Source organism: Osmerus eperlanus, chromosome 25, assembly GCF_963692335.1.
Source record: "Osmerus eperlanus chromosome 25, fOsmEpe2.1, whole genome shotgun sequence".
Lineage (NCBI taxonomy): Eukaryota > Metazoa > Chordata > Actinopteri > Osmeriformes > Osmeridae > Osmerus > Osmerus eperlanus.
The window spans coordinates 7409097-7432056 of NC_085042.1; the positions used below are offsets into that span (position 1 = coordinate 7409097).

General features: G+C 49.7%; 4 protein-coding genes across 5 annotated transcripts in view; 2 read left to right on the top strand and 2 right to left on the bottom strand.

Annotated features, from left to right (window-relative positions):
• igsf9b (immunoglobulin superfamily, member 9b) overlaps positions 1–13172 on the top strand; it is a 28628-nt gene extending 15456 nt beyond the window's left edge. The window contains exons 5-23 of one of the 2 annotated variants that reach the window (XM_062451463.1): positions 789–935; positions 1973–2124; positions 2320–2437; positions 2907–3048; positions 3514–3659; positions 3766–3908; positions 3996–4136; positions 4361–4477; positions 4736–4886; positions 5024–5135; positions 5245–5420; positions 5596–5834; positions 5937–6021; positions 6152–6322; positions 6548–6584; positions 6755–10417; positions 10586–10758; positions 10946–11145; positions 11407–13171. In XM_062451463.1, the coding sequence (XP_062307447.1) occupies positions 789–935; positions 1973–2124; positions 2320–2437; positions 2907–3048; positions 3514–3659; positions 3766–3908; positions 3996–4136; positions 4361–4477; positions 4736–4886; positions 5024–5135; positions 5245–5420; positions 5596–5834; positions 5937–6021; positions 6152–6322; positions 6548–6584; positions 6755–10417; positions 10586–10758; positions 10946–11133 (6101 nt within the window). In that variant the 3' untranslated portion in view covers positions 11134–11145; positions 11407–13171. Of the gene's footprint in view, positions 1–788; positions 936–1972; positions 2125–2319; positions 2438–2906; positions 3049–3513; positions 3660–3765; positions 3909–3995; positions 4137–4360; positions 4478–4735; positions 4887–5023; positions 5136–5244; positions 5421–5595; positions 5835–5936; positions 6022–6151; positions 6323–6547; positions 6585–6754; positions 10418–10585; positions 10759–10945; positions 11146–11406 lie in introns of both variants that reach the window. The other variant, XM_062451464.1, reaches the window with a different exon arrangement.
• Positions 13173–13210: 38 nt separating this feature from the next.
• Positions 13211–15464, bottom strand: gatd3l (glutamine amidotransferase class 1 domain containing 3, like). The gene is made up of 7 exons (XM_062451467.1): positions 15277–15464; positions 15089–15141; positions 14825–14938; positions 14414–14545; positions 14123–14215; positions 13605–13765; positions 13211–13456 (listed from the first exon to the last, which is right to left on the bottom strand). Exons 1-7 carry the CDS (start codon positions 15394–15396, stop codon positions 13317–13319), a joined length of 813 nt encoding a protein of 270 aa, XP_062307451.1. The 5' UTR covers positions 15397–15464; the 3' UTR covers positions 13211–13316.
• Positions 15465–16866: 1402 nt separating this feature from the next.
• tmem127 (transmembrane protein 127) lies at positions 16867–19654 on the bottom strand. Its single transcript, XM_062451468.1, has 3 exons — positions 18835–19654; positions 18578–18742; positions 16867–18386 (listed from the first exon to the last, which is right to left on the bottom strand). The coding sequence occupies exons 1-3, from the start codon at positions 19076–19078 to the stop codon at positions 18076–18078; spliced, it is 720 nt and encodes a 239-aa protein (XP_062307452.1). The 5' UTR covers positions 19079–19654; the 3' UTR covers positions 16867–18075.
• A 93-nt stretch (positions 19655–19747) lies between these two features.
• ciao1 (cytosolic iron-sulfur assembly component 1) overlaps positions 19748–22960 on the top strand; it is a 4741-nt gene continuing 1528 nt past the window's right edge. The window contains exons 1-7 of the mRNA XM_062451465.1: positions 19748–20167; positions 20262–20410; positions 20522–20633; positions 20820–20908; positions 21095–21296; positions 21643–21730; positions 22106–22960. The exon at positions 22106–22960 is cut by the window's right edge and continues 1528 nt beyond it. Of these exons, the coding sequence (XP_062307449.1) occupies positions 20029–20167; positions 20262–20410; positions 20522–20633; positions 20820–20908; positions 21095–21296; positions 21643–21730; positions 22106–22340 (1014 nt within the window). The 5' untranslated portion in view covers positions 19748–20028 and the 3' untranslated portion in view covers positions 22341–22960. The remainder of the gene's footprint in view (positions 20168–20261; positions 20411–20521; positions 20634–20819; positions 20909–21094; positions 21297–21642; positions 21731–22105) is intronic.

A 22960-nucleotide genomic window follows, 5' to 3' on the forward strand; every position in this document is an offset into this window, starting at 1 on the left:
GATCAAGTTTCAAAGCACAAGGAGGAGTTGTAAGAAGTAGAGAGAGAGGGAGAGAGAGGGGGGGGTGTGAATGAGAGGTGACAGAGGAGGGTGTGTGTGTGTTTGTGTGTGTGTGTAGGGGGGAGGGGGGTTAATACCACGTGTATTCTGCCATTACTGTGTTAGTCTCTGCCATTTGTTCATCAATAAACAAAAACAGGTGTCCCTCTTTGTAGAAGGAGTTGACATTGCGCCAAAATATTTTACCACTCCACCTCCTTCTCCTAGTTTACACAGCCAGCAACCTCAGTAACAGAAAGACTTCTTCACGTGTAATGAGGCTCATCACTGCTGAGGTGAATTATGTGTTTGACCTTCAAACTCTAAAGCTCTCTGGCCTCTGCTCCTTGAAATTACATAGCTGGTTTGTCATTTTTCTCATTCCACGTTCCAGCAGAACCAGAGGAATCAGAAGAACTTAAAGTAGTAGCTACTTGACACTGTCTGGAATCACTGTCATCCGACCTTGAATATCTGGTTTTAGCTGGAAGTTCCACTGACGACATAGTGGATCTCCCTAAGAACACACTAGAGTCATGCACTAGCACAGTATGATAAAGCCCTGACTGTGGGCTTTGAGTGAATGCCTGGGTCCTCTTCCTGGTAAGCTCCCTATCTGCATGTGCTGACTCTGCTGGTCTGGCTCTCTGTGCTGATCCCAGGTTCTGTATGTGTGTGTGGTTGTATGTGTGCGTGTGTGTGTGGTTGTATGTGTGTGTTCCTGTGTGTTCCTGTGTGTGTACATCCAGGCCGTGTGTCTCTGACTCGAGGGGCCTCTCTGCTGGTGGAGGGGCTGAGCCTGGAGGACGAGGGCTGGTTTGAGTGTCGCATCCTGCTCCTGGACCACACCGCCGACGACCTCCGCAATGGGACCTGGACCTTCCTGTCCATCACAGGTGTGACACCGCAGCGACCCGCCTGGGCCTCGCACGCAAGGCCGGCTCCGAGCCCCTCAGAGCTGCTACTGTTCTCCGTGAAGAGTGGGTCCACAGGGGCCCCCGAGACATGGAGGCCCCTGCCTGGTGCTCTCCTGCGGACAGTGTTGTTGCCGAGCGGCAGGGCTTCATTGCGTAAGGCTGTTCGAATCAGACATCACGTCTCGTCTTTGTCTGAAGCCGTGCATGCTGGGAGATGATGTCAACACTGGATTGTCTGTTATGAGCCACAGGGGAGCGGCTCTGCAAGGCTCCGTCCCTCAACACACGCGCACACACACACACACACACACACACACAAAGGCTTATACACATGCAAAAACACACACACATGCTCAAAAGCACACTCACAAACACACGCCCACACACACACAAAAGCACACGCCCACACACACGCCCACACACACAAAAGCACACGCCCACACACACACATACACACACACACACACACAAAAGCACACGCCCACACACACACATACACACACACACACACACACATACAGTCGCACAAAAGCACATACATGCACGCACTCAAACGACAGCGCAGACTCGCTCACACATACTGTACACACACACACACACACAGATCCTCACACACTGATCACGTTGCATGCTATCCTGTGGTTGAATAGTGGTAGTTAGCAGGGATTGGGTCTGAATATGGAGTGGCCTGGGTAAAATCACTACTTGGTTGGCATCTGGTTCTAGAAAAATTCCCTCAGTCTTTAATCAAAAGGAATGAATAACCTGAAACACATTTTTGTGATGGCAAGAAAGGGTAGGGTTTCACGAAAGCCTGTATTCAGTTAAATACACCTTTTCACAAATACCTGTGAAGGCTCTGGGCAGTGTGTAGACTTCAGATGTGTCCTGGTCAGAAACCTAGGCGCTAGTGTGTACCTTAATGACAGTGTTGTGGTGCGGTGCTGGAACACTGTAATGTGTGTTTACTCTGATCCATCCACGCTTCACATGCCGCCGTCTCTCCTCTCCTCCAGCCCCGCCCGTGTTTATTCAGACTCCTCCCACGTTCGTGGAGGTTCTGCAGGGGGACTCTGTGACTCTCAGCTGCGGGGCCCACGGGAACCCTCGTCCAATCGTCGTCTGGCACAAAGACAAGACCCCCATTGTGAAACATGCCAAGATTAAGGTATGGGTCAGAAGTAGTTCTGATGTCCCTCTCTCTCTCCCTCTCTCTCTCTCCCTCTCTCTCCCCCTACCTCTCTCTCTCTCCCTCTCTCTCTCCCTACCTCTCTCTCTCTCGTCGGTAAGGTCCTTACTGTGTGAAACTAGCATGACTCATATATTCTCCTTCCCCCCACTCTTTCTCCCCCCCCTCACCCAGGTGCTCAATGGCACCTTGTCTGTGGCCACGGCCAGCAGAGAGACATCAGGAACATACATGTGCCACGTGTCCAACACGGAGGGGAACATCACCCATGTCACGCAGCTGCAGGTCAAAGGTCAGTGAGAGGGCTGCATGTCAGCTCAACTCACCGTCCCGGCTCACCGGAAGATTCTTTAGCTGTGCCGTCAAACCGTTTTGACTTCAAATACTGGAGAGATTTGACGTGCCGTAGCATGAGCTCACCAGGAGTAACCTTGTAGTAGAGAACCGCAGACAGAGCATACGTCTCCCGGCAACGGAGCTGGCTACTGGGGATTGTTCATCACGCTTTGTCCTTCTCAGGAGCTTAAAGATCACTTATTCTATCACTGCAGACTGGACTGGAGACGTTTGATCCAGCTTTTCCTATTGGTTACACTGCCATCTAGGGGCGTAACAATGACATGCATATTTGCTGTCCTTAGGGAATCATGTTATACTATAGACATGACTGTACTTCTGATATCCGTCGTATGGTTTAGTCCTCTGTTTTACCCACAATCCTCTGCGTTACCCACAATCCTCTCCTTTGTGTGTAAAACCAGGTCCTCCCATCATCCTCATCTCCCCAGAGGACACCACCCTCAACATGTCCCAGGATGCCCTTCTGCAGTGCCAGGCCGACGCCTACCCCTCCAACCTCACGTACGAGTGGTGGAAACACGGGGAGAACGTCTACCACATAGAGTGAGAGTTCCTCTTCTTCCCTCCCCTCCAGACGCCGAGCTTCTGCAGGCTGGCTGCTCGACACCACAGACATAATGACATCAGAGGAATGTATTCTTTATGGTAGTCTTTGTTGGTCCTCATCCATCGGTAATCTGCTAAAGCCATGGGTACTACAATGCCGTGGAATTAGATTGGTTGTAAGACAATTACTGGCAGGGCAGCATGAGCACATGTAATCCTTAGATGGAGGCAATAAATAAAAGATAAAGTGAAAGATTAATTAGCACCAAGGTCAGGTTTTCATATGCTACTGTTGTTTACCATGCTTAATGTGTGTCTCTCACAGCTAAGAGAGGTTCGCTGTCTTTAATTATGCTTCAGTATGTACGCTTGTTAGGTAAACACATTTACTTTTCGACCCTAACTTACCCAGAGATTCCTGATTCCTAACGATGTGTTCCGTGTGGATGTTCTCGTCCTCAGACATCTTAAGTCACGTGTGAAGATCTTAGTAGATGGCACTCTCCTCATTCCAAATCTCGTACCAGAGGACGCTGGGAATTACACGTGCGTTCCGACCAATGGCATTCTGACTCCGCCCTCCGCATCCGCCCGGCTGAAAGTAAAACGTAAGATTCACCATGGCAACACTTCCTCGTGCCTCTCAGCAGTGACGTCTGTTGGTTTTAGTGAGCTGGGTAGTGACGCCCTCTGTTACCCTCGTGTCCGTGTTAGACCCAGCCAGGGTGGGGAGGATGCAAAGAGAGACCTACCTCCCTGCAGGCATGGAGGGAGTCATCGCCTGCCCCGTCCAGGCCGACCCCCCCGCCATCTACGTCAACTGGACCAAAGACGGAAACCTGCTGGACCTTGACAACGTAAGTGTTATCTCTGAGAGGACACACCAGTCCCATCACCAGGAGGCGGGCTATCGCTGAGCTGTCTCCTGATTGGTCTCTCCTCAGTTTCCTGGCTGGATGGTGAACAACGAGGGCTCGGTGTTTATAGCGACAGCCAATGACGACGCTGTAGGGATGTACACCTGCACGGCCTACAACAGCTACGGCACCATGGGTCAGTCAGGCCCCACCAACGTGCTGCTGAAGGTAGGACTACAGCTCAGGACTGCTTCCTGCTTCTACTTCCTGGTTCTACTTCCTGGTTTTACGTCTTCAATATATGAATGATAAGGCACGTTGATTGGTCCTATGAAACGCAAACATCCGCGTTTTGATGACGTCATCGTCTCAGCCTTGATGTATTCGACCTGGGTCGTACTCCCTGGTTCTGCCGTCACCTAACTAGCTGACACACTTCCCTGTCCCTGCAGGACCCGCCCTCGTTCCGGGTGCCCCCCCGTGATGAGTACCTCCAAGAGGTGGGCCGAGAGCTGGTCGTGCCCTGCGAGGCCAACGGAGACCCCGCCCCCAACATCACATGGAGCAAGGTGGGGACATCCGCTATAAATACACACATCTAAACATACTGCATACACCTCCATATACACCTCCATAGACACCTCAATAGACACATCCATATACACATCCATATACACCAACGTATATATACATCAGTCTGTACCTGTCTGTTTTCACTCATTCACTCACCCATCCACTTATTCATTCACACAATCACCAACTCACCCGCTCACTCACTCACTCACTCACTCACCCACACACCCACTCTCTCCTCCCTCGTCCCCCAGATCGGGCCGTTCCCCCGCTCCGCCTTCACGGTGCTGGCCAACGGCTCTCTCCTGCTCCAGCCCCTCAGCAAGGACCACCAGGGGGCCTGGGCGTGCTACGCCACCAACCGCGTAGCCACGGTCAGCGCAAGCACCGTCATCATGGTGCTGGGTAAGCATCCCAGTCTGGTCATGAAGACTTCAGGCTAGTTTTGGCTAGCCTGGCTAGGCAGTGTTTGTACACGGTATCCTCAACTAGTGGTTTAGAGGATCGGCTGACAGTCCTCCATGTCTTCTTCTTCCCTGCAGGCACCAGTCCTCACACTGCGGCCTCGGTGTCTGTCAGCACAGGGCTGAACCAGGCCAATGTGTCCTGGGAGCCTGGGTTTGATGGGGGATACACACAGAAGTTCACCGTCTGGTTAGTATCTCATCCGGTTCTCACCGTCGCACGTCAGGCTGGGATGGGTCGCCGACTGTCGTATCACGAACCCCGGGGCTCTGTCTGACTCCTTCGGTCTCCCCTCCAGGGTGAAGCAGGCCTCCAGAGGGAAGCACGAGTGGTCGTCTCTGCCCGTGCCCACATCCAAGACCTACCTCCTGGTGACGGGCCTGCTTTCGGGGACCGGCTACCAGTTCAGCGTGCTCCCCCAGAACAAGCTGGGCTCCGGGCCCTTCAGTGAGATCGTCAGCGTCCGGACCCAGGGTCAGTACCAGCATCAACACACCCACCTATCTCCATAGAAACTGTCTGTCTAATCTTATTGCTCCCTCATAGCCCTGTATTGGATATGTGTACAGCCTAAGTGTCGGCCAACTGTACACATCTATTGTACAGTTTACCTGTAGGTCTAATCCCAGCCTACCGTCCGTCTCCACAGTTCTCCCCACAGAACCCCCCACCGAGGTGACCACCCCCCCATATCTGGAGCCTCCAGAGATCCTGTCAGCCAACAGAACAGCCCAGGGAGTGCTGCTGCTGTGGGCCCCCCCTGAGGCCCCCTCCTCCCCCCTGACTGGGTACCTCCTCCAGGCCAGGAGGGACCGGGCCCAGTGGGTCATCATCAACGACGCGCTGGGCGCCAACCAGACTCAGCTTCTGGTTCAGGGGCTCCTCCGGGTGAGTCAGGATAGCGCGGATGGAAAGTTTTGGTTCCTAGGTCCCGTTTTGTTTAAGTTCTGTCGGTTTGAGGGTTGAACCCGTTCTGCTCTCCTTCCTCAGGATTCCAACTATGACTTGAGACTGATGTCGCGCAGCAACAAACTGCTGAGCGAGCCCAGTGACTCAGTCAACGTGTCCACTACAGGTTAGCACCCTCACCATCACACACATCTCATTAGCCTCTTCACGGCCATTCTACTGTGAGGACAGAAGCGGGGCTCTGAGGCAGGTGGAGAGGCGTCTGTCCTGACCCTGCCGTGACCTCTCGTTTGCAGGTATGGACATGTACCCAGTCCGGCCTGGCTTCCTGGAGTTTGTCCCCGAGCCCCTATTGGCCGGCGTGCTGGGTGGAGTGTGCTTCCTGTTCGTGGCTATCATCCTCTCCTTGGTGACAGCTTGCTTCATGACTCACCGAAGACACCGTCGGCGCAGGAAGAGGAGAGAAGGTACAGAATTACTGTGAAATGAGAGAGAGGGGTCTGTTGTTTAGCTAAATGACAGCTCTGTTACTGTAATAAGCTTGTGATTGTGTCATCACTCCTCAAAGGTATTCCAGTCCTTCCACGGCCTACTTTCAAGCTTCTGTTAATGGCTTCTTTATCACACCATATTCTTGATCATTTGGGGCATTATTTGTTGTTTGACCTTCTCACCCTCCATCTTCTTTTCAGATCTCCCCTCTGCCTTCCAGAAGAGCTTGTCTCCACAGTAAGTCTCCCCCCTACCCACATCACATTGGCTTGTTTGCTCACTTTCTGACTCTTTTGGGTGTATTTTTTTTTCAATTTCAGTTTACCAATATTGGCACAATCATAGATGTTTCTGAAGTTCTCTTGAACTCTTATCTTTCGATGTTTTCCCCCTCGTTCTCTCCCCAGAGCCCGCTCTCCTTCTGACAGCCCAGACAGCGTCCTGAAGCTCAAGTTTTGCCCCCCGCTCTCCTTCTTCCCCAACTCCTCCTCCTCTCAGTCGGACCGCTCCTCCTTCGACAAAGGGAGCCGAGGGGAGTACCAGGACCAGCGGAGGCAGCTGCTGTCCAGCTCCTCTCCCCCTCCACACTACACCCTGTTTGAGAGCCACCTGGGATGCCAGGCCTCCTCTCCCACGGCCCTGGAGTCCATCACCAGAGGCCCCGATGGACGCTTCATAGTCCAGCCCCTCCCGGAAGGTTCCAGCCCGTCCAGCAAGAAGGGCTCCAAGAAGGACTTCCTGCAGAACGGCGGAGAGGGCAGTGGCTCCGGGAGCAACCGGACTTCCTTCAGGGACTCTCCCAAGTCCAGCACTCTGAACTCGGAGAAGGAGGAGCAGAAGGCCTCGCCCCTGACCGTGGAGGAGGCTGACCCCAGTAGGGCCCCACACTCCCCCGGCAGGGTGAGGGCCATGGCCAGGAACTTCTCCCGGCACGGCTGCTTCTACTCGGACGACGAGCAGGGCTCCGAGGCTCTGCTGGAGAGAGCCAGCTTCTACTCGGACAACGGCGAGAAGCGAGACTCCCTGAAGAGGTGCCACGCGCTCGGGTACGCGGACGACCTGCTGCCCGGCCTGGCCAGCAGAGACCGGCTGCCGGAGAGGGAGAGAGACCGGCCTCACCCCTCGGGATACCATCCAGTGGAGGGAGACTCCAGCACACTGGTGTCTCGCCTGGACGGCAGCGACCCGGAGAGGGACAGCGTTCGAAAGCGCCAGCAACTGGCTCGGGAGAGGGAGGAGATAGAGCGGGAGTTGGAGAGCTACACAGCCAATCCGAGGCAGCCCGAGAAGGCGGGCGGTCCTATCGGGGAAGGGGGCGGGGCCGAGGCGGAGGATCCCATTTGGAAGCAGCAGGAAATACCCCTGCGCCATAAATCCCACCGCGCCTCGGGGCAGACGACGCGGGCGTCCGACTACAGGAGGGCCTGCTACTTCGGGAACACCAGCAGCCCCATGGACCGTGTCCCCTCCTCCTGCATACAGTGGGACATCAGCCCAGTGACTTCCGTCACCACCCACATTCCAGCCCAGCGTCCCATTGAGAGCCCCGCAGCCAGGGCCCCTCACACACCGCAGGCTGACCCGGCGAGGGACTCCCCTCCGGTCGACTCCTCCCACTCTCCAGTCACCCAGTGCACATCCCTCTACCTCCTGTCCCAGAACCTCAGTGCAGAGAGCCCGCCTCTCTGCTTGGGGAACCCCAGGCCGCCGAGCAGGGCCAGGTCCGGGAGCCCGGACAGGGAGGCAGAGTCACTCCGCAGGAGGTCCATGGTTGAGGGCGGCTGGAAGGGAAAGGCAGAACCGGGAGGAGGGGCCTTGAAGACCAGGTCTTCCTACGCTTATGGCACACAGCAGCCAGAGCTAGCGAGGGAGGGGGGCCAAGCTGGGACCGACAGGGAGCTGGATGTTAGTCCAGGTCAGTCTTACCTAGAGACCACACGGTACGGCCTGTCTGGAAATAGAGAGGCTGAGCAGACTGAGGCAAGAGACCCCGGGGGGCACAGTCCCTCTAGCTACGACACCTTGCCCTATGACCTCCATAGAATAGGGACCAAGGTCCCAGTGCGCGACGATAAGAGTGAAGACGACCGCCGCGCTTCACTGTTGTACTCCGAGATGGAGCGAGAGGGGGTCCGAGCTCGCTCCAGGAGGAGCGACTGTCTGTTCGGCGAGAGCTCCAGCCGTATCTCGCCGCTGACCCTGGTGGAGGAGTGTGACAGCGACCAGTCTCACTTCTCGGTCGCTCGCATGTCCGGGTCGTTCAAAACCAAGCCGGCCGCCCAGCCTCCCAAGATGTCTCCGCTGCAGACGAGCGCCATTCTGGAGTACCTCAGTCTCCCCGGGTTCATAGAGATGAGCGTGGACGACCCCGGGGAGGAGAGCGCGCTGCCAGACTCGTCCAGCCGGCTGACAGAGCTGAAGCCGGAGGGCTCTCTGGTGGGGAAGCCGGACGTGGTTCCAGAGAACTGGGAGGTTCACGTTCAGGAGAGACGAGCGACGCCTTCCAGCCAGAAAACGGTTTCTTTCGAGGAGACCGCCTCGAGTTCAAGAGACGACGAGAAGCCACAGTACAGACGCAATCTGTCTGTCACCGGAGAGATGGGCCTCAGAGAAGGATGTTCTGACAAGACTAAGAGACCATCACCTGCCTCATTGCATCCGAGCAAATACCATTACTCACAACCTCCAAGTAGTTCAGAGGGACCCCATTCCAGACGTAGCCCAGGTTTAGCCCAGACGTTGGCTAGCGCAGCCAGAAGCATGGCAGACATCGTTTCGAAACACTCAGACGGTTTCGAAGATCGACCCGAGTCCGCCGCAGAACAATCCCAAAGACATTATCCTCAGGGCAACCAGACGAACAAAATCACCTCGCGGATCTATCAAGTTCCTGTGCCATTCATGAGGAAATCTCTTAGCATAGGCCCCTGTCGAACCCTGTCGGGCATGGGTCAGCCTCGACCCTTCCTGAAGAAATCTACCAGCTTAGGGTCCCAGAAATGGGAACACTTTGAGAGCCCGCGGACCTACATCTCTGAGAAGTGTTACTGGGATGAGTTACCCAACCCGGATGTCCGGGTCAAGTCCTACAGCCTGGGCCGCACGCCGGCTTCCTTCCCCAGGCCCGGTCTCTCCTGGAGAGAGTCGGCCCTGCGGCCCAGCGCTGGCAGCTTGGAGAGGCCCCACCACGCTGACAGAGCCCTCCCTAGCCCCTCCTACCTCACTCCTACCATGTGCCCACCCAGTCACACCTCAGGCTGGGGGAGACGAGAGTTGTACGACCCTCGACGCCAAGCCGCTGCTTTCCATGACCCCTCACGGTGGCCCGTTACATATCACCACGAAGCCTTGAGGGCTGGGCAGCACAAATATGTCCCACTGGACTCATCAATACCCCAGTACCCACCCAGGCCTAGCTCTAGGGGCCCCCCTGACACCTCAATGCCCCACTACCCACCCCGGCCTAGCTCTAGGGGCCCCCCTGACACCTCAATGCCCCACTACCCACCCCGGCCTAGCTCTAGGGGCCCCCCTGACACCTCAATGCCCCACTACCCACCCCGGCCTAGCTCTAGGGGCCCCCCTGACACCTCAATGCCCAACTACCCACCCCGGCCTAGCTCTAGGGGCCCCCCTGACACCTCAATGCCCCACTACCCACTTAGGCCAACCTCCAGGGGGCCCCCTGACTCTTCTATACTCCACTACCAACCCAGACCGAGCTCCAGGGGTCCCATAGAACCCCAGGGGCCTCCCAGGGTTCCGCCAAGGTCCTACCTGCCCAGGATGTACAGCTGGCCATCTCCCCACCATGCCCCCGTCCCCCCCAGGGATTCGGAGGGTCCGAGGGAGGCAGAGAGAGGGCTGGGGAGGGGGCCAGAGGCCGAGGCCCGAGAGACCCGGGAGGGAGGCCGGACCAGCTACGCCAGCCAGAGCAGTGGCAGAGGTAGTGTGGGCCTCCTCAGGCAGTCTCTCTCCATCACCCCCACCCTCCTCAGCTCCCCGGAGACCACGGAGGAGAGCGAGAGACACAGAGCCGAGATGGAGCTACGTGAGAGGCGAGCGAAAAGGTGAAAGAACCGCGTCCCTGCCCCCCAGGGACGGCCACGCCACAGCACAGGGAGTCGAGGATATTGCCAAAATGTCATTTGTCCATTTCATCATTCAGTTCTTTTTTTTTTGCCGTTTACCTGTGAAATGTCTTGTCTTGACGGCTTGTTTTGTGTGTCTGTTGTTAGAAGGAACACATCAGTAGATGAGAGTTATGAGTGGGATTCAGCTGATGTCTGTGTGGATTCGGAAGTCCTGGAGGCCATGAGGCTCGATCAGAGAGGGGTCGGGAAGGGCAGGGGGGAGTTCAGACACCATCCACCCCTCTCTGAAGCTGGCCTCCAGGACCTACAGAGGAAAGGTGAGGCCAGATCCCTTTACATCCATCCTTACCGACCTTGTTCACTAGACTCATCGTTTTCCTGGATGCATTAGTCCCTTGGTGTTGTGCGTGACTGTGAATTCCTCCCGTGCTCTGTGCTGTGATGTTTGAGACGTGAGCACGACCCCTCATCCACGCCGCTCCTCTCCTCGCTGCCCCTCCTCAGGCCCGCCTCCTCCCATCAGCCCGCCCGTTTCCGACCCTCCTCGCAGCCAGTACAGCCGCTCTCTCAGCGAGGCGCGTTTCAACGCCCTGCGGCAGGAGTTCCAGGAGTACAGGCGCGGCCAGGAGGCCTCTCGGCCCCGGGAGGGCCCCCGTGACACAGACTCTGACTCCAATTCAGCCCTGCTCTAGCAGCATCCCTCGGTCCGTTCCTCCCCACCCTCCGTCTCTCCTTCCCCGCCCCTCCACCCCTTCTGCCTGCTTCTCTGCCTGTGTGTTGTTCTACTCTGGATGTGGCACGAAGCTCTTGGATGTTAAGTCTGTCACTCGATGTTCTTTCCTTTCATGTTTCTTTCTCTCTCTCTTTCTCTTTGGGAATACAGTCGTGTCATTTGTGTTTTTGCTTTTTTGTGTTGTTCTAATTCTGTTTCTAAAACTGTTATTCTTTATCTTTTTGTGTTTTAGGGATTTCAAAGAAAGGAACCAAATAACTGTCTGTTCACACAGAAGACCATGAGCTATGCTGTCGCACCTCACTGGACCTGTCTCTCCCCCCACACACCCTATTGGTACTAAATCCAGGTTTGCTGAACCACTGTGATACTAACATCTCCAAATGAACGAGGCAGACAATGCTCATAGTTCAAACACTTCTAGGTTCAACCCGGGTTTTTGAAACAGAAGTGCTTGAGTCTGTTGTGAGCCTGTGGTACCTGATGTTGAATATTTGAAAGTCATGGAATGATGTGGTTTGAATACGGGACAGCTTTTGACTGGGGTCTGACCGTCAATAAAACAAAGTGTCTTTGGGTTTTCCACGTGCATGTAGACAATCAAAACACAGAAGGCTTTCGTTACGAACATCTTTTGAAGAGTCTGCCTATTGAAATCCAGAACTCACACTGACCCACAGACTAACCAGCAGCATCGAAGACCTGTGCCTGTATCAGGACTTGAAATACTCGACCAAAATCACAAGGTGTTTTCCTTTAATCTCTTTTATTGTATATAGATGATAATCGAGTACCTTACATCCAAGCAACTCTTTGGTCCAAAGGACTTTGAGTATGTGACAACATCTGGGTCTGTGTTTGCATTCCTTGTCCAAACAGAGCAGAACCCATCTCATTGAATTGTTCCCCTTAGCACCCCCTACTGGTAAATGTCATGTACTTCCTCTCACTGAGGCTATGGTAGGTCAAAGTGTTGTTTTTTTACCCTTGATTAAAAAAATCGTACATACCATGTACTAGGTGTTTCTCTCCAAATGACAAGAATAATAACCAGGGTTTTTTGTAAAGTAAAAATTACACGAACAGCAAAGTAAGAATGGAAACATTCAAAACACACCTCTGTCTGTGCAATAGTTTTTATTTGATACTTTGATCATTATTATTGCTGTCCACTCCACCCTCATTGTTATGATCAAGTTATGACATTCTAACATAAACCATTTGCTTCATCTGTATAAAATATATTTGTATGTTTTTATGACACCACAGTAAGGCCATTGTATTATTTTTCACCTCAACTTAAACCTAGCCCTTTGAGGTGAGATGTGAGATGTTCCTCTGCTCTACACTCTCCTATTCTTGCCTGTATACTGTGGATTACAGTCATCTTCCAGTGAATGCCAACCAAGTAAACATACTGTAACATCACCTAAATCACAAACTATCTTCGAAGTTAAGGAATGAAATTAGGGTATGAGATTACGACTCTCTGTACTTTGTTTTTGAATCGCAGGCATCATTGAGGAGTTGTTTATTTATTAAGGAGGGTTTTGAATTGCAGCAATGTTTACAAAATCACATTATCAATGTGAGAACAACACTGTGAATGTTTCATTAAGCTGGCTTTTAATGTATGAGTTAGGAGTCTCCTTATATTGTTGTAAATGTCATGCCCAAAAATTGTGTTTGCGTGATGACAAATGCTGTACTGTTGTACTTTACAGTGAACAGTTTTTTTTTTATACACAGTATATATAATTTCTGAAAAAAGAAAGAATGAAAGCCTGTATTACTGAAAATGCAGCTGTATATCTGTAGTCAGTTGCTGTTTTTTAAGATGTATTTTGGTGTTTTGTACAAACTGGAACAAATTTTATATCTTGCCGTTTGGTTGCTGTCTTTGTCATTTTTACATGTTTGTATTGAATAAATTGATTTATTCTAAATGTACCAGAAAGGTTGTCATAATTCAACTACATGATTATGGTTTGGAATTCAATCATGGACCCCAGAAATATTTAGAATCTTGGAACAGATATGTTTACATTCACGTTGTTTTTATTAGGCGTCATGTAAGTTATGGAATCATACAGGTCATCCTACCATCAACTTTCAGGAGTCTGTTTACAGACTCAATACAGCTCACTTGGCTGTCATACGCATGACATGCTTGACCATGTTACCAATCCCATCGAAGATGTAATGGTAGTGGTAGTCCGTCTCCCACATGAAGGTCGGGGTGCTGATTACTTTGTTCTTCTCGTCAACAAAGGCCTCGTGATGTCATCGGTTAAGGTCAACGCAGGGTAATCTAAATGACGATGGCGTCAAAACGAAAGTCTAGCTCATTAGGAAGGCTGTAAGAGTGATTTGTGGTCACAGTGTCATTTGCTGTCTGGGTGAGTGCAAGTTACTGAAAGGATATGTAAGGCTCCCTGACGTTGTGGCGTGCGCCCATGCTCTTCACAACCTGGACCATGGTGGTGTTCGGCCAGTGGCCCCAGCGGCTTTTCTCGTCCTTCTCATAGCCCATCGTGACCTCCAAACTTGGCAACACGCGGCAGGCTAGCACAGGGGCCATGCTAGACAAACTGAAACAGGCAGGATAATACCGAGGTTAATTGGTTAAACTCATTCCTGAATATAAATACCGACAATCTGCCGCATCACGTTACTAGATTCTTAGAGGCATGATTGGCCAAAGCGGTCTTTATAAAACATGGACCCTAGTTTAATCAAAACCCTTAGGTTTGTGAAGGAGGAAGTGATACTGAGGAGCACCGCAAAGACACCTGTGACTCGGGCACCCGCATACCAAACAGAGCACCAGGTATTTAAAACATGCAAGAGATTCAAAGGAAATGTGGAGGAAGTAATGTGTGCATTACACACCGAGTTTCTGAACTCGGTGTGTGAGGCAATGGAGGTGTATAGTTGGAGCTACATACCCAATAGGCTTGCGAGAGCGGTGGAACTCTTTGAGTACTCTCTCCACGTCGTTGTGGAGCTTACAATCTTTACCTTCCTTCATGAAGGTGGATCTAGAAGAGAAATGTAGAAGGTTGTAATGGATCTGGACAAAGCCACGACACCTTGACTTTGTATAATATTTCTGGACGAATAACATTTTGTATTCAGAGGAACCTTACCACAACCTCACTGTACCACCTAGTTTCAGAAATCTCTGTCTCTCTTTATTTCTCTCCCTCCCCCTTTCTATCTCCATCCCTCTCTCTCACAGGTTCTTGGTGATGCCGTGACCTCCAGGGAAGATGACCGCATCGAAGCTGTTGACGTCCAGCTTGGACAGATCGTGCATCTGCATCGTGCCCTGGCCGTGGCTGAAGCGAGAAGACTCCATCATCATGTTCCTGAGAGGTGGAGACAGAAGACGTTGAAGCACTTTTAATGCCAGCCCTAACCTAGAGAGGGTTTAAAATGCATGCACTAAAATGTGAAGCTATCAGATTGTATCGATTCCTCAAATGTGAGGTTTCATTCCGTAATTTAGCATCCAATAAAGACAATCTTGTCTATTTTGTATTGTAATGCAAATTAGATTAGATATACGTGGCAAATATAGTATATTCTATTATTTATTATGTCTATGTATAAATATACTGTACGCTTGTGTCCTCTTATGAACTTACCGGTTCTCTCCAGAAGCAGGTTGCATTTTCATATGATCCATGACGTTCATCTGCGGTTGGTTTGGAGCAAAGATCTGGAAGCGGGCCCCATTTCTGCTCAGATGGTACATGGTGCTGAAAACACACATAAGTTAGAACAGTGACTGTGTTCTTGACACTAACATCCACACCCAGCTAGCTCCTTTCAGTAAACGCGAGCTCCAGCACCAAACACTTCTGTAGAGCCGAGAGGCACACTGTTCCACACATCCAAACCATACTCACTAAGCAGCCTCGTGGATGTCAGTCCCATCCCACCAGCCACACCCTGAGAACACCTAGGACAAAAGCTCAACTTAACTTCATATACTTCAATCACAACACCAGCTTGAATTTCCTTCCTGGTTTAATAAAGTGAAATTGTATTGAATACTACACACACACACACACGTCACCAAATGTAATTCCCTTACCACTGCTATGTTGGTGTTCCCCCAGTTGCCCCAGTCTCCCCCGTGGTGTGCGAGGCAGACAGGCTGACGAGCGAGGATAGCCGACGCCTGTTTAGCGAGCAAGTTCCTTGACGCCAGCATGGTTCAGCCCTTGACTCAAAGAGTGATGAGGAAGCCAGTGAACACCTCAACAGACTTTGATAGCTAAGTTCCAGGAGGGTTATCACAGGTGAGGCTGTATATATACTTGCATAGTGTAAGTCATAGTGACGTCACCTCATAAGCTAACTTCCCTTCTTGGAAGGGAAGAATCCTCTCTTCTTTGTCTGTCTAGAGGCTCTTCTTCTTTTCCATACCTCCAATCTAAGAATACCTGGCTCATTCATCTGATTATCTTATTTGGCTACCAGTGGCATAGCCAAGCTCTGAACTGTAGACCAAACAAGGGCTGCCTTCTCCTTTGCGCTGACTGTGAACTCTTAAACTTTTGATAGGCACTCAGATCATGGCAAAGGTTTCAAAAGTGCAAACATACTTATGGTCCAAATCAAATACGTTGTGAGAGAGACTGACCTTCTATGCTAAAATGCTTTCAGTGGCATTGAATAGGTTGAAAAGACGAGTTGTAGAATAGTTTTGTTCGAACAGGTGAAAAGTCACGGTCTTGATTGCGACACATGCCCTTTAAAGTCCATTAAACTGTAAGGCTCTTACTCTGTAATACCATGTGGTGTCTAGCAGAGTTACTCTTAGATAATGCCCTGATCGTCCTACATGGCCGGAAGTACGAAAGCCTACGTGTTGGTCTGAATACCCCTACTAAACGTGTGTCTTATTATGTAATAAGGACATTTACAAACTTTTCTCTCGTACTTTTGAGTTTCGTTTTTTTACATCCTCTCATTGCACTATTGTACCTCTCCTCCTAGGCTAGAATAGGTTTATAAGGTTAGTATAGGTTATCATGTGTATTAGAGGTTGAGTATATTGTATAGAGTATTAGATATTATCTGTAAATTTAGGAGGTTTACTTATTTAGCATAGATGTAATCGATGTTCTGTGTACTTATATGTCATGTTATGCCAGGTTGCCTTGCGTTGTCTTGTCCTAAGAATTTGGGTTGTTGGGTTGTTCTTTGCATCTGACAATAAAAGACTTGAACTTGAACTCATTTAGCTAACGGTGCTACATTGAGGCTGGTTTGTGGTTTTCTTTGAGCTTAGTGAGGTTGGTCATCTTGCTAGAGTTAACCTCAAAGGTATTCACACCAACTCATTGTCCTTAAGACTGCTGGATTTAAAGGTCAGTTTTAAGTTTGGCTAAGCTTCTGGCCTAGGAAATTATCATTTCAAGATTGAAGAGAAACAGAGGACATGACACTGATTCAAAATCTATGTTTCTTTCCGTCTGTCTGTGATTCTGGTTCTTCGACAAAAAGCTGGTAGAACTACTTTGTGAGAATCTGGGATGATTTGCTGCCAAATCAACTGACAGATCCTTTTGAGAGGCACCCTTATGTTCTCGATAAACGCATCAGGACAGACATCAGGTTTCTAAAGATGGTGTGTAATTATGCTTTTTGTGTAAAAAAAAAAAGGAAACCGAGCCAATTCATGGCATTTCTTTTTTTATTATTTCCAACATGAGCAGCTTTATATATAAACAGTGCACAATATTTTACAATACACATTCTCCACACACTGAGTAAGTATAGCAACTAATTGAGGGGGAAATACAAATGAAGATATGAAATTTACAAGAGGAATAATGGTCAGCTACATTTACAATTACATTAATCACATACAAAAAAATCTAGAATATCGCCAAATTCCCAACTTGTGGTGCCTGTGTGTAAAATTTGTCCAAAATGTTAGACAATCACATTCACAATCTGGAGAATCAGAGGAGACTGCACAGAGAACACTGCTTACCGTGTACAAACAAGAGTCGCAATTCAAATGGAGATTTGACCTATTTGTAAGCCAAATTAATGTAGAGAAGACGACTATATTTGTTTAACTATCACTCCTTACCACTGAGAAACCACCACCTAAATCAAATCTAATTTTAAACTGAAAACACCTTACATACACAGCAAATGGAAAAAGAAAAAGTGTTGTCTATACCACACCGGGGACAATCATTTAATAAATAAGGGTAAATTAAAATGAACATAAATGTTTAAAAAAAAAACTAAGTGTAGTCTCAGTACTGTTGTTTTACTGATTAAAAAGTTAAATAGTACAGTATAAACGACCACCATCAAATTAATAATAAATGAAGCATGTTGATCTGTAGCAATTCAACTTATAAAACAAAAGGGCAATACACTGCACTCGTTCACCCCTAATTTGTTCAAAATTTGGCATTTGTCAAGTCGTGACGTTCCCACTGTTGTAGAGCACGAGGACTGTTACACCACTACTTGTCAGTAAACCTGAAGACTCGTTTCGTACAGCAAAGCATGAAACAATGCCCAATGTAATTAAGCTTGCTTGTAAGGACCAAACCCCAGTTGCCATTCACATGCAGTTTACTGAAACTCAAAGGCTTCAGTTGTGGAAAACAAAAGAAACACGAAAACTTCTGCCACCACAAAGAAAAAAGCTTTCATGCATACAAGCACCAACAGTTGAGAAACAATTGAGTTCATTGTGTTTTGATTATGGAAAGAAGAAAATTTGCCGGACATCCATTTGGTAGAGTTACTGGATCGGGTTGCCATAGATACATGTTTGATGAGAGGCCAGTAGTGGTGCAGATAAGAGAAGCTCAGGTGAAAGAGAGAAGACAGCGAGACGAGGCCACACCAGACTACATTACGGTGTGTACGCAGGCGGCGGCTGGAACTGGTTGGCAATGTCATAATCGGTAGGATACGTCTCGCTGCTCTCCTCCATCTCAGACAGCAGCTCCAGGGCCTGCTCCTCCTCCTCGGTGGGGTAGTGCCGCAGGAGGTTTGCCGCCGTGGCCAGGATGGAGGCTCCGCCCGCGCCGGCCACCAGGTAGAAGCTGATGGCGAAGGTGACGTAGATGAGGGAGCCGTGGTACTTCTTGTGCTGCTGCTGCAGAGACAGGATGAGCTCAGACGCCCAGTAGCAGAACCCGATGACAGTGGCGCACTGCAGCACTAAGGGGTAGAGACACACGAGTTTGCGGGCGTTTATATTTGCATCGAAAACAGTGATAGGTTTGGCTCAGTGGTATTTGACTGCCCATCATGAGGAAGTTCAAATACCCCCCCTGTACATCGCTAGGGAGGGTCTACTAAAGGAAAATATTACATTAGCAACCGTCCACAGTCGTTTGGCGTATCCATACCTGTAAGGATGTGGGCAAAAGCATATCTGCGGGTGATCTTGAGGGCAGGGTGTTTGGGCCCAAACACATCCAGCAGAAAAGCTGTCAGGCTGCACAGTATGCCCAGGAAACAGAAGGCAGCTATGACCCTCAGCAGTAAGATGGTCTGAGAGTTCACGCAATAATCTGAAGAATAGGAAAACCAGAATTACTATGAGTCACTCCAATGGTTGAGGTCTGGACGTATGTCAGAAGTCGTTGATGTTTTTGATACTAACCTTCCAGGAGTTTAGGGTCGGTGTATCCCAGGACATCTGCCACACCAAGTTCTTGTCTGGGGCACGTACCCCCATGGACTCGCAGCCAAGCCGGTTCGGCCAGGGCAGTACACAGAGCCGTGATGGACAGAGCACCGGGGAGCGCAGATGCCAGGCTCCGCTCGGGCTGTTTGGGCAGTGTGGTACCTGCTCGTCTTCGCCGGTTTCCAGGGACAGTGGTTCCCGGTGGTGCATACATTGTCATCCAATCACCTCTTTTACTAAACCAGGTTTACAGATTGAGTCACGTCTAAATGATCAATTCCGCTTTGTTAGCTAAGGTCCGATAGCTTTAGACAATCCTCCTCTCCGCCAGTTAGTGTATTGCGGCACTCGAAAGTAGAACAGTCGCTCTGACTGAATCGTTTATTTGAATAGCATACAGCGATTTACGTTTGCTGGATAAATGTTTAAAATGTACAATCGTGTGAGATCTAAAAAGACGCAAACATCAGACAGCTGTGTCAAAAAATTGAACAAAAGCTAGCCTTGCTAGTTAACTTAGCTTTCCAGCTGGGCCTGTTGTTGTCAGTCTAGCTTCTTCTGAAAGAAATATCTACGATGTTGCTAGAACACACGCTAACTGAAACGAACAAAAAAATTAACTATCATCCATGATCAGTTTAACATAATATTCGAGTTTCAACCCTGCGGTTCAATACAAAATGAGAACTCCTTATGCATCGGACACTAGAAACAAAACAAAAGCCCTCGGTTAGCTTCCTGTACTTCCTTGTTCATCTTCCTTCTTCTTTCGTTGTAGTTTTGTACAAAAATACTGCCATCCACCGGAGATTAGGCGCTCTCGCTGCCGTGTTTCTTTGTACCGCCGATGTAGTTCTTATCCCACACGCTTGATGGCGGACTAGTTCCACATTTGAACCGAAACGAGTAGAAGAAGAATCGAAGCAGGAAGTTGTGAATCCAGCGTTTACAGAAGTTACTAGTTATGTACTAACGTTTGGGAGTAACAACACTTCTTAATCTTGATTATTAATCATTATTAGAAATAACAGTTGCACTATTCGTGTCGTTATGATTGCATAGTTATCAAGTTGAACGTAACTTATTGTACCTTTATTTGCAGCATATTTTGCCTGGCTTGCTATCAGTTCTGGCTTTGTCTAACTAGCTAGCCAGCATTTTAAGACAGATATGAAAGATACATTATCCCTAATTCACAAATTCAACGCCCATCCGGATTCGCGCTGTTGGTATGTTGCATGGAATCCGAAGGGCACTTTGCTAGCCTCTTGCGGTGGTGACCGGGCCATACGAATTTGGGGGAAAGAAGGTAGGCAAATATTTTATTGTAAGAAGACGTGAGCCAAGTGTCAGTGATCATAAATGACAAGTGAAACGGTTCCCCTTATTTGTGGCCACATAAGGCGACTCCTGGGAATGCAAGACGGTGCTTCAGGATGGACACCAGCGCACAGTCAGAAAGGTGGCTTGGTCGCCCTGTGGTAACTACCTTGCCTCCGCCAGCTTCGACGCAACCACCTGCATCTGGAAGAAGAAAAATGACGATTTCGAGGTGAAAAGAATTGCTGTCCACAGTTCAACCTTTGGTTAAACAGGATAAAAGTTGATTATGAAGGCCTATGTCCACTCTAATGAGAACATTGCATGTATCTGTGCCTTCCAGTGCTTGACTGTGTTGGAGGGGCACGAGAACGAGGTCAAGTGTGTGGCCTGGGCTCCATCTGGGAACCTGTTGGCCACGTGCAGCAGAGACAAGAGTGTCTGGATCTGGGAAGGTGAGGCATACATTTTGAAGTCATTCAATCACAACAATCTCAAGTCATAGCCATTGGCACACATACCCATCCAGTGAGAGACATATCTACTGGCTGCATAACGACACGTTTCACTTGTTCTGAAGCTTTGTGTGCACAGCACTGTATGAATTCAAACCAACTCTTGTGTATTTCTGTTTTGCTCAGTGGATGAGGAGGATGAATATGAGTGTGTCAGTGTGGTGAACTCCCACACTCAGGATGTCAAGCATGTGGTCTGGCACCCTAACCGGGAGGTATAACTTCATTAACTATATATAGATGGTGCTTGCTACACCTTTTCCACCTTGTTCAAGCAACAACAACCCCCCAAAAAAGTGGTGTGTTGATCTTGTTTGTTGACATTCAAGAGCTAAAGTGTGCTAAGTATCCTCTCTCTCTCTCTCTCTCTCTCTCTCTCTCTCTCTCTCTTCTCCACCAAGCTCCTGGCGTCCTGTAGCTATGACAACACCGTGTGCATCCACAAGGAGGAGGATGACGACTGGGAGTGCTCGGCCACCCTGGAGGGTCACACCTCCACTGTGTGGAGTCTGACCTTTGACCCCAGTGGTCAGAGGCTGGCCTCGTGCAGCGATGACCGCACCGTGAAGATCTGGAAGGAGAGTCCGCCAGGGGAGGGGCAAGGTGAGCTGGCAGCCATGTTTGAGGGACTGGGGTTAGGTGGGGTTACGGTGCCTTGTGTCAGTGACTCGTTGGCTGGTTAGGGCAGTGGTTCTCAACCCTGGTCCTCAAGTACCCCCTGTCCTGCATGTTTTAGATATTTCCCTGTTCCAACACACCTGATTCAAATGAATGGGTCGTTATCTAGTTATGCAGAAGCCTGCTAACGACAATTCATTTAAATCAGGTGTGTTGGAGGCTGGAGCAGGGAAACATCTAAAACATGCAGGACAGGGGGTACTTTAGGACCAGGGTTGAGAACCACTGGGTTAGGGCGTGATGTCAGCTGATGTGTTGGGGTGTTTTACAGGAGATGGCAGTACGAGTGCGGGCTCCTCGTGGAAGTGTGTCTGCACCCTGTCGGGGTTCCATGCACGAGCCGTGTATGATGTTGCATGGTGAGTGATACCCTCTTACCTCACAAATGTTTTAAAAGCTAAAACGTGGGTCTTACGAATCTCCATCTCCCGTGCCTCCCATGTTGAACGGAAATGCTGTTATTTCGTTGCACTGTACTGTGTAATATAGTAGGTAACATTTTTGTGTTGCACTCTTGCCTGGTAGTTGAGATGTCATCTTTGCAGTGCCTGGTTAAATACTGACTGGAGCCGCCAAATTTTGAAGTTTGAATCATGTCCTTCAGATTGTTGATTTTCAACTGTACCTTTTGTAGTTTTGGATCAAATCGTCTGCTAAATGAATACAGATGTGAATATGAACTCAGCAGCTCTCTGTCTCTCTCTCGCTCTCTGTCTCTCTCTCGCTCTCCCCAGGTGTCCGCTGACGGCCGCCCTGGCGACTGCCTGCGGTGACGATGGCGTGCGCGTGTTCAAGGAGGAAGTGACATCAGACCCGGAGCAGCCTGAGTTCTCCCTGTCGGCCCACGTAGCCCGGGCCCACAACCAGGATGTCAACTGTGTGACCTGGCACCCCAAGGAGCCCGGCCTGCTGGTATCCTGCAGCGACAACGGAGAGATAGCCATGTGGAGATACCAGGCCGAGGCCTGAGACCTGCACTGGAACGCACCTGCCAGGGCAAGGGTGGGACAGTACAGGATTGACCCATTTTCCGTTTAAATATGCCTTCAGAAGTGAGGCTGAGTGTTGTCCCTGTTGTGACTTACCTGCACTGTTGAGTCTAGGTGAGGATATAACCATTTAAGCCAACTGATCATGGGAAATGTAGTCTGGGAAATGAAGTCTTTGGGTTCCTGCCTCCTATGTCTGATTTTCTATTTAAAGTAATTTGATCCCATGATTGGCCTTGTGTACATTTCATAGTTCGTGAACTAATATCAATTTAGTACATCGAAAGGTTTGTCCCAAATACAGTAGTATGTACTAAGCCCACTTAAAAGATACATTTTCAAAATGTTCATGTGTTATTAGTGGCACAAGCTCTAGTGGCTGACCTTCTCTGCTGTCTCCTGGGTGACTGTTGGGAGAGTCATGATATTGGGGCACTGGTAGCTCACTGGTTAAGGATACCATGTAAGTGAAAAGCCTAAAATTAAAAAAATGTTTTAATGAACACCAAGATTTACTTCACTTTTTATTTTAATAGAGCAGAAGGGATGGATCTTCCATATGGGGTACCTAGCAAGATTTGAACCTTGCTTGCCAGTATG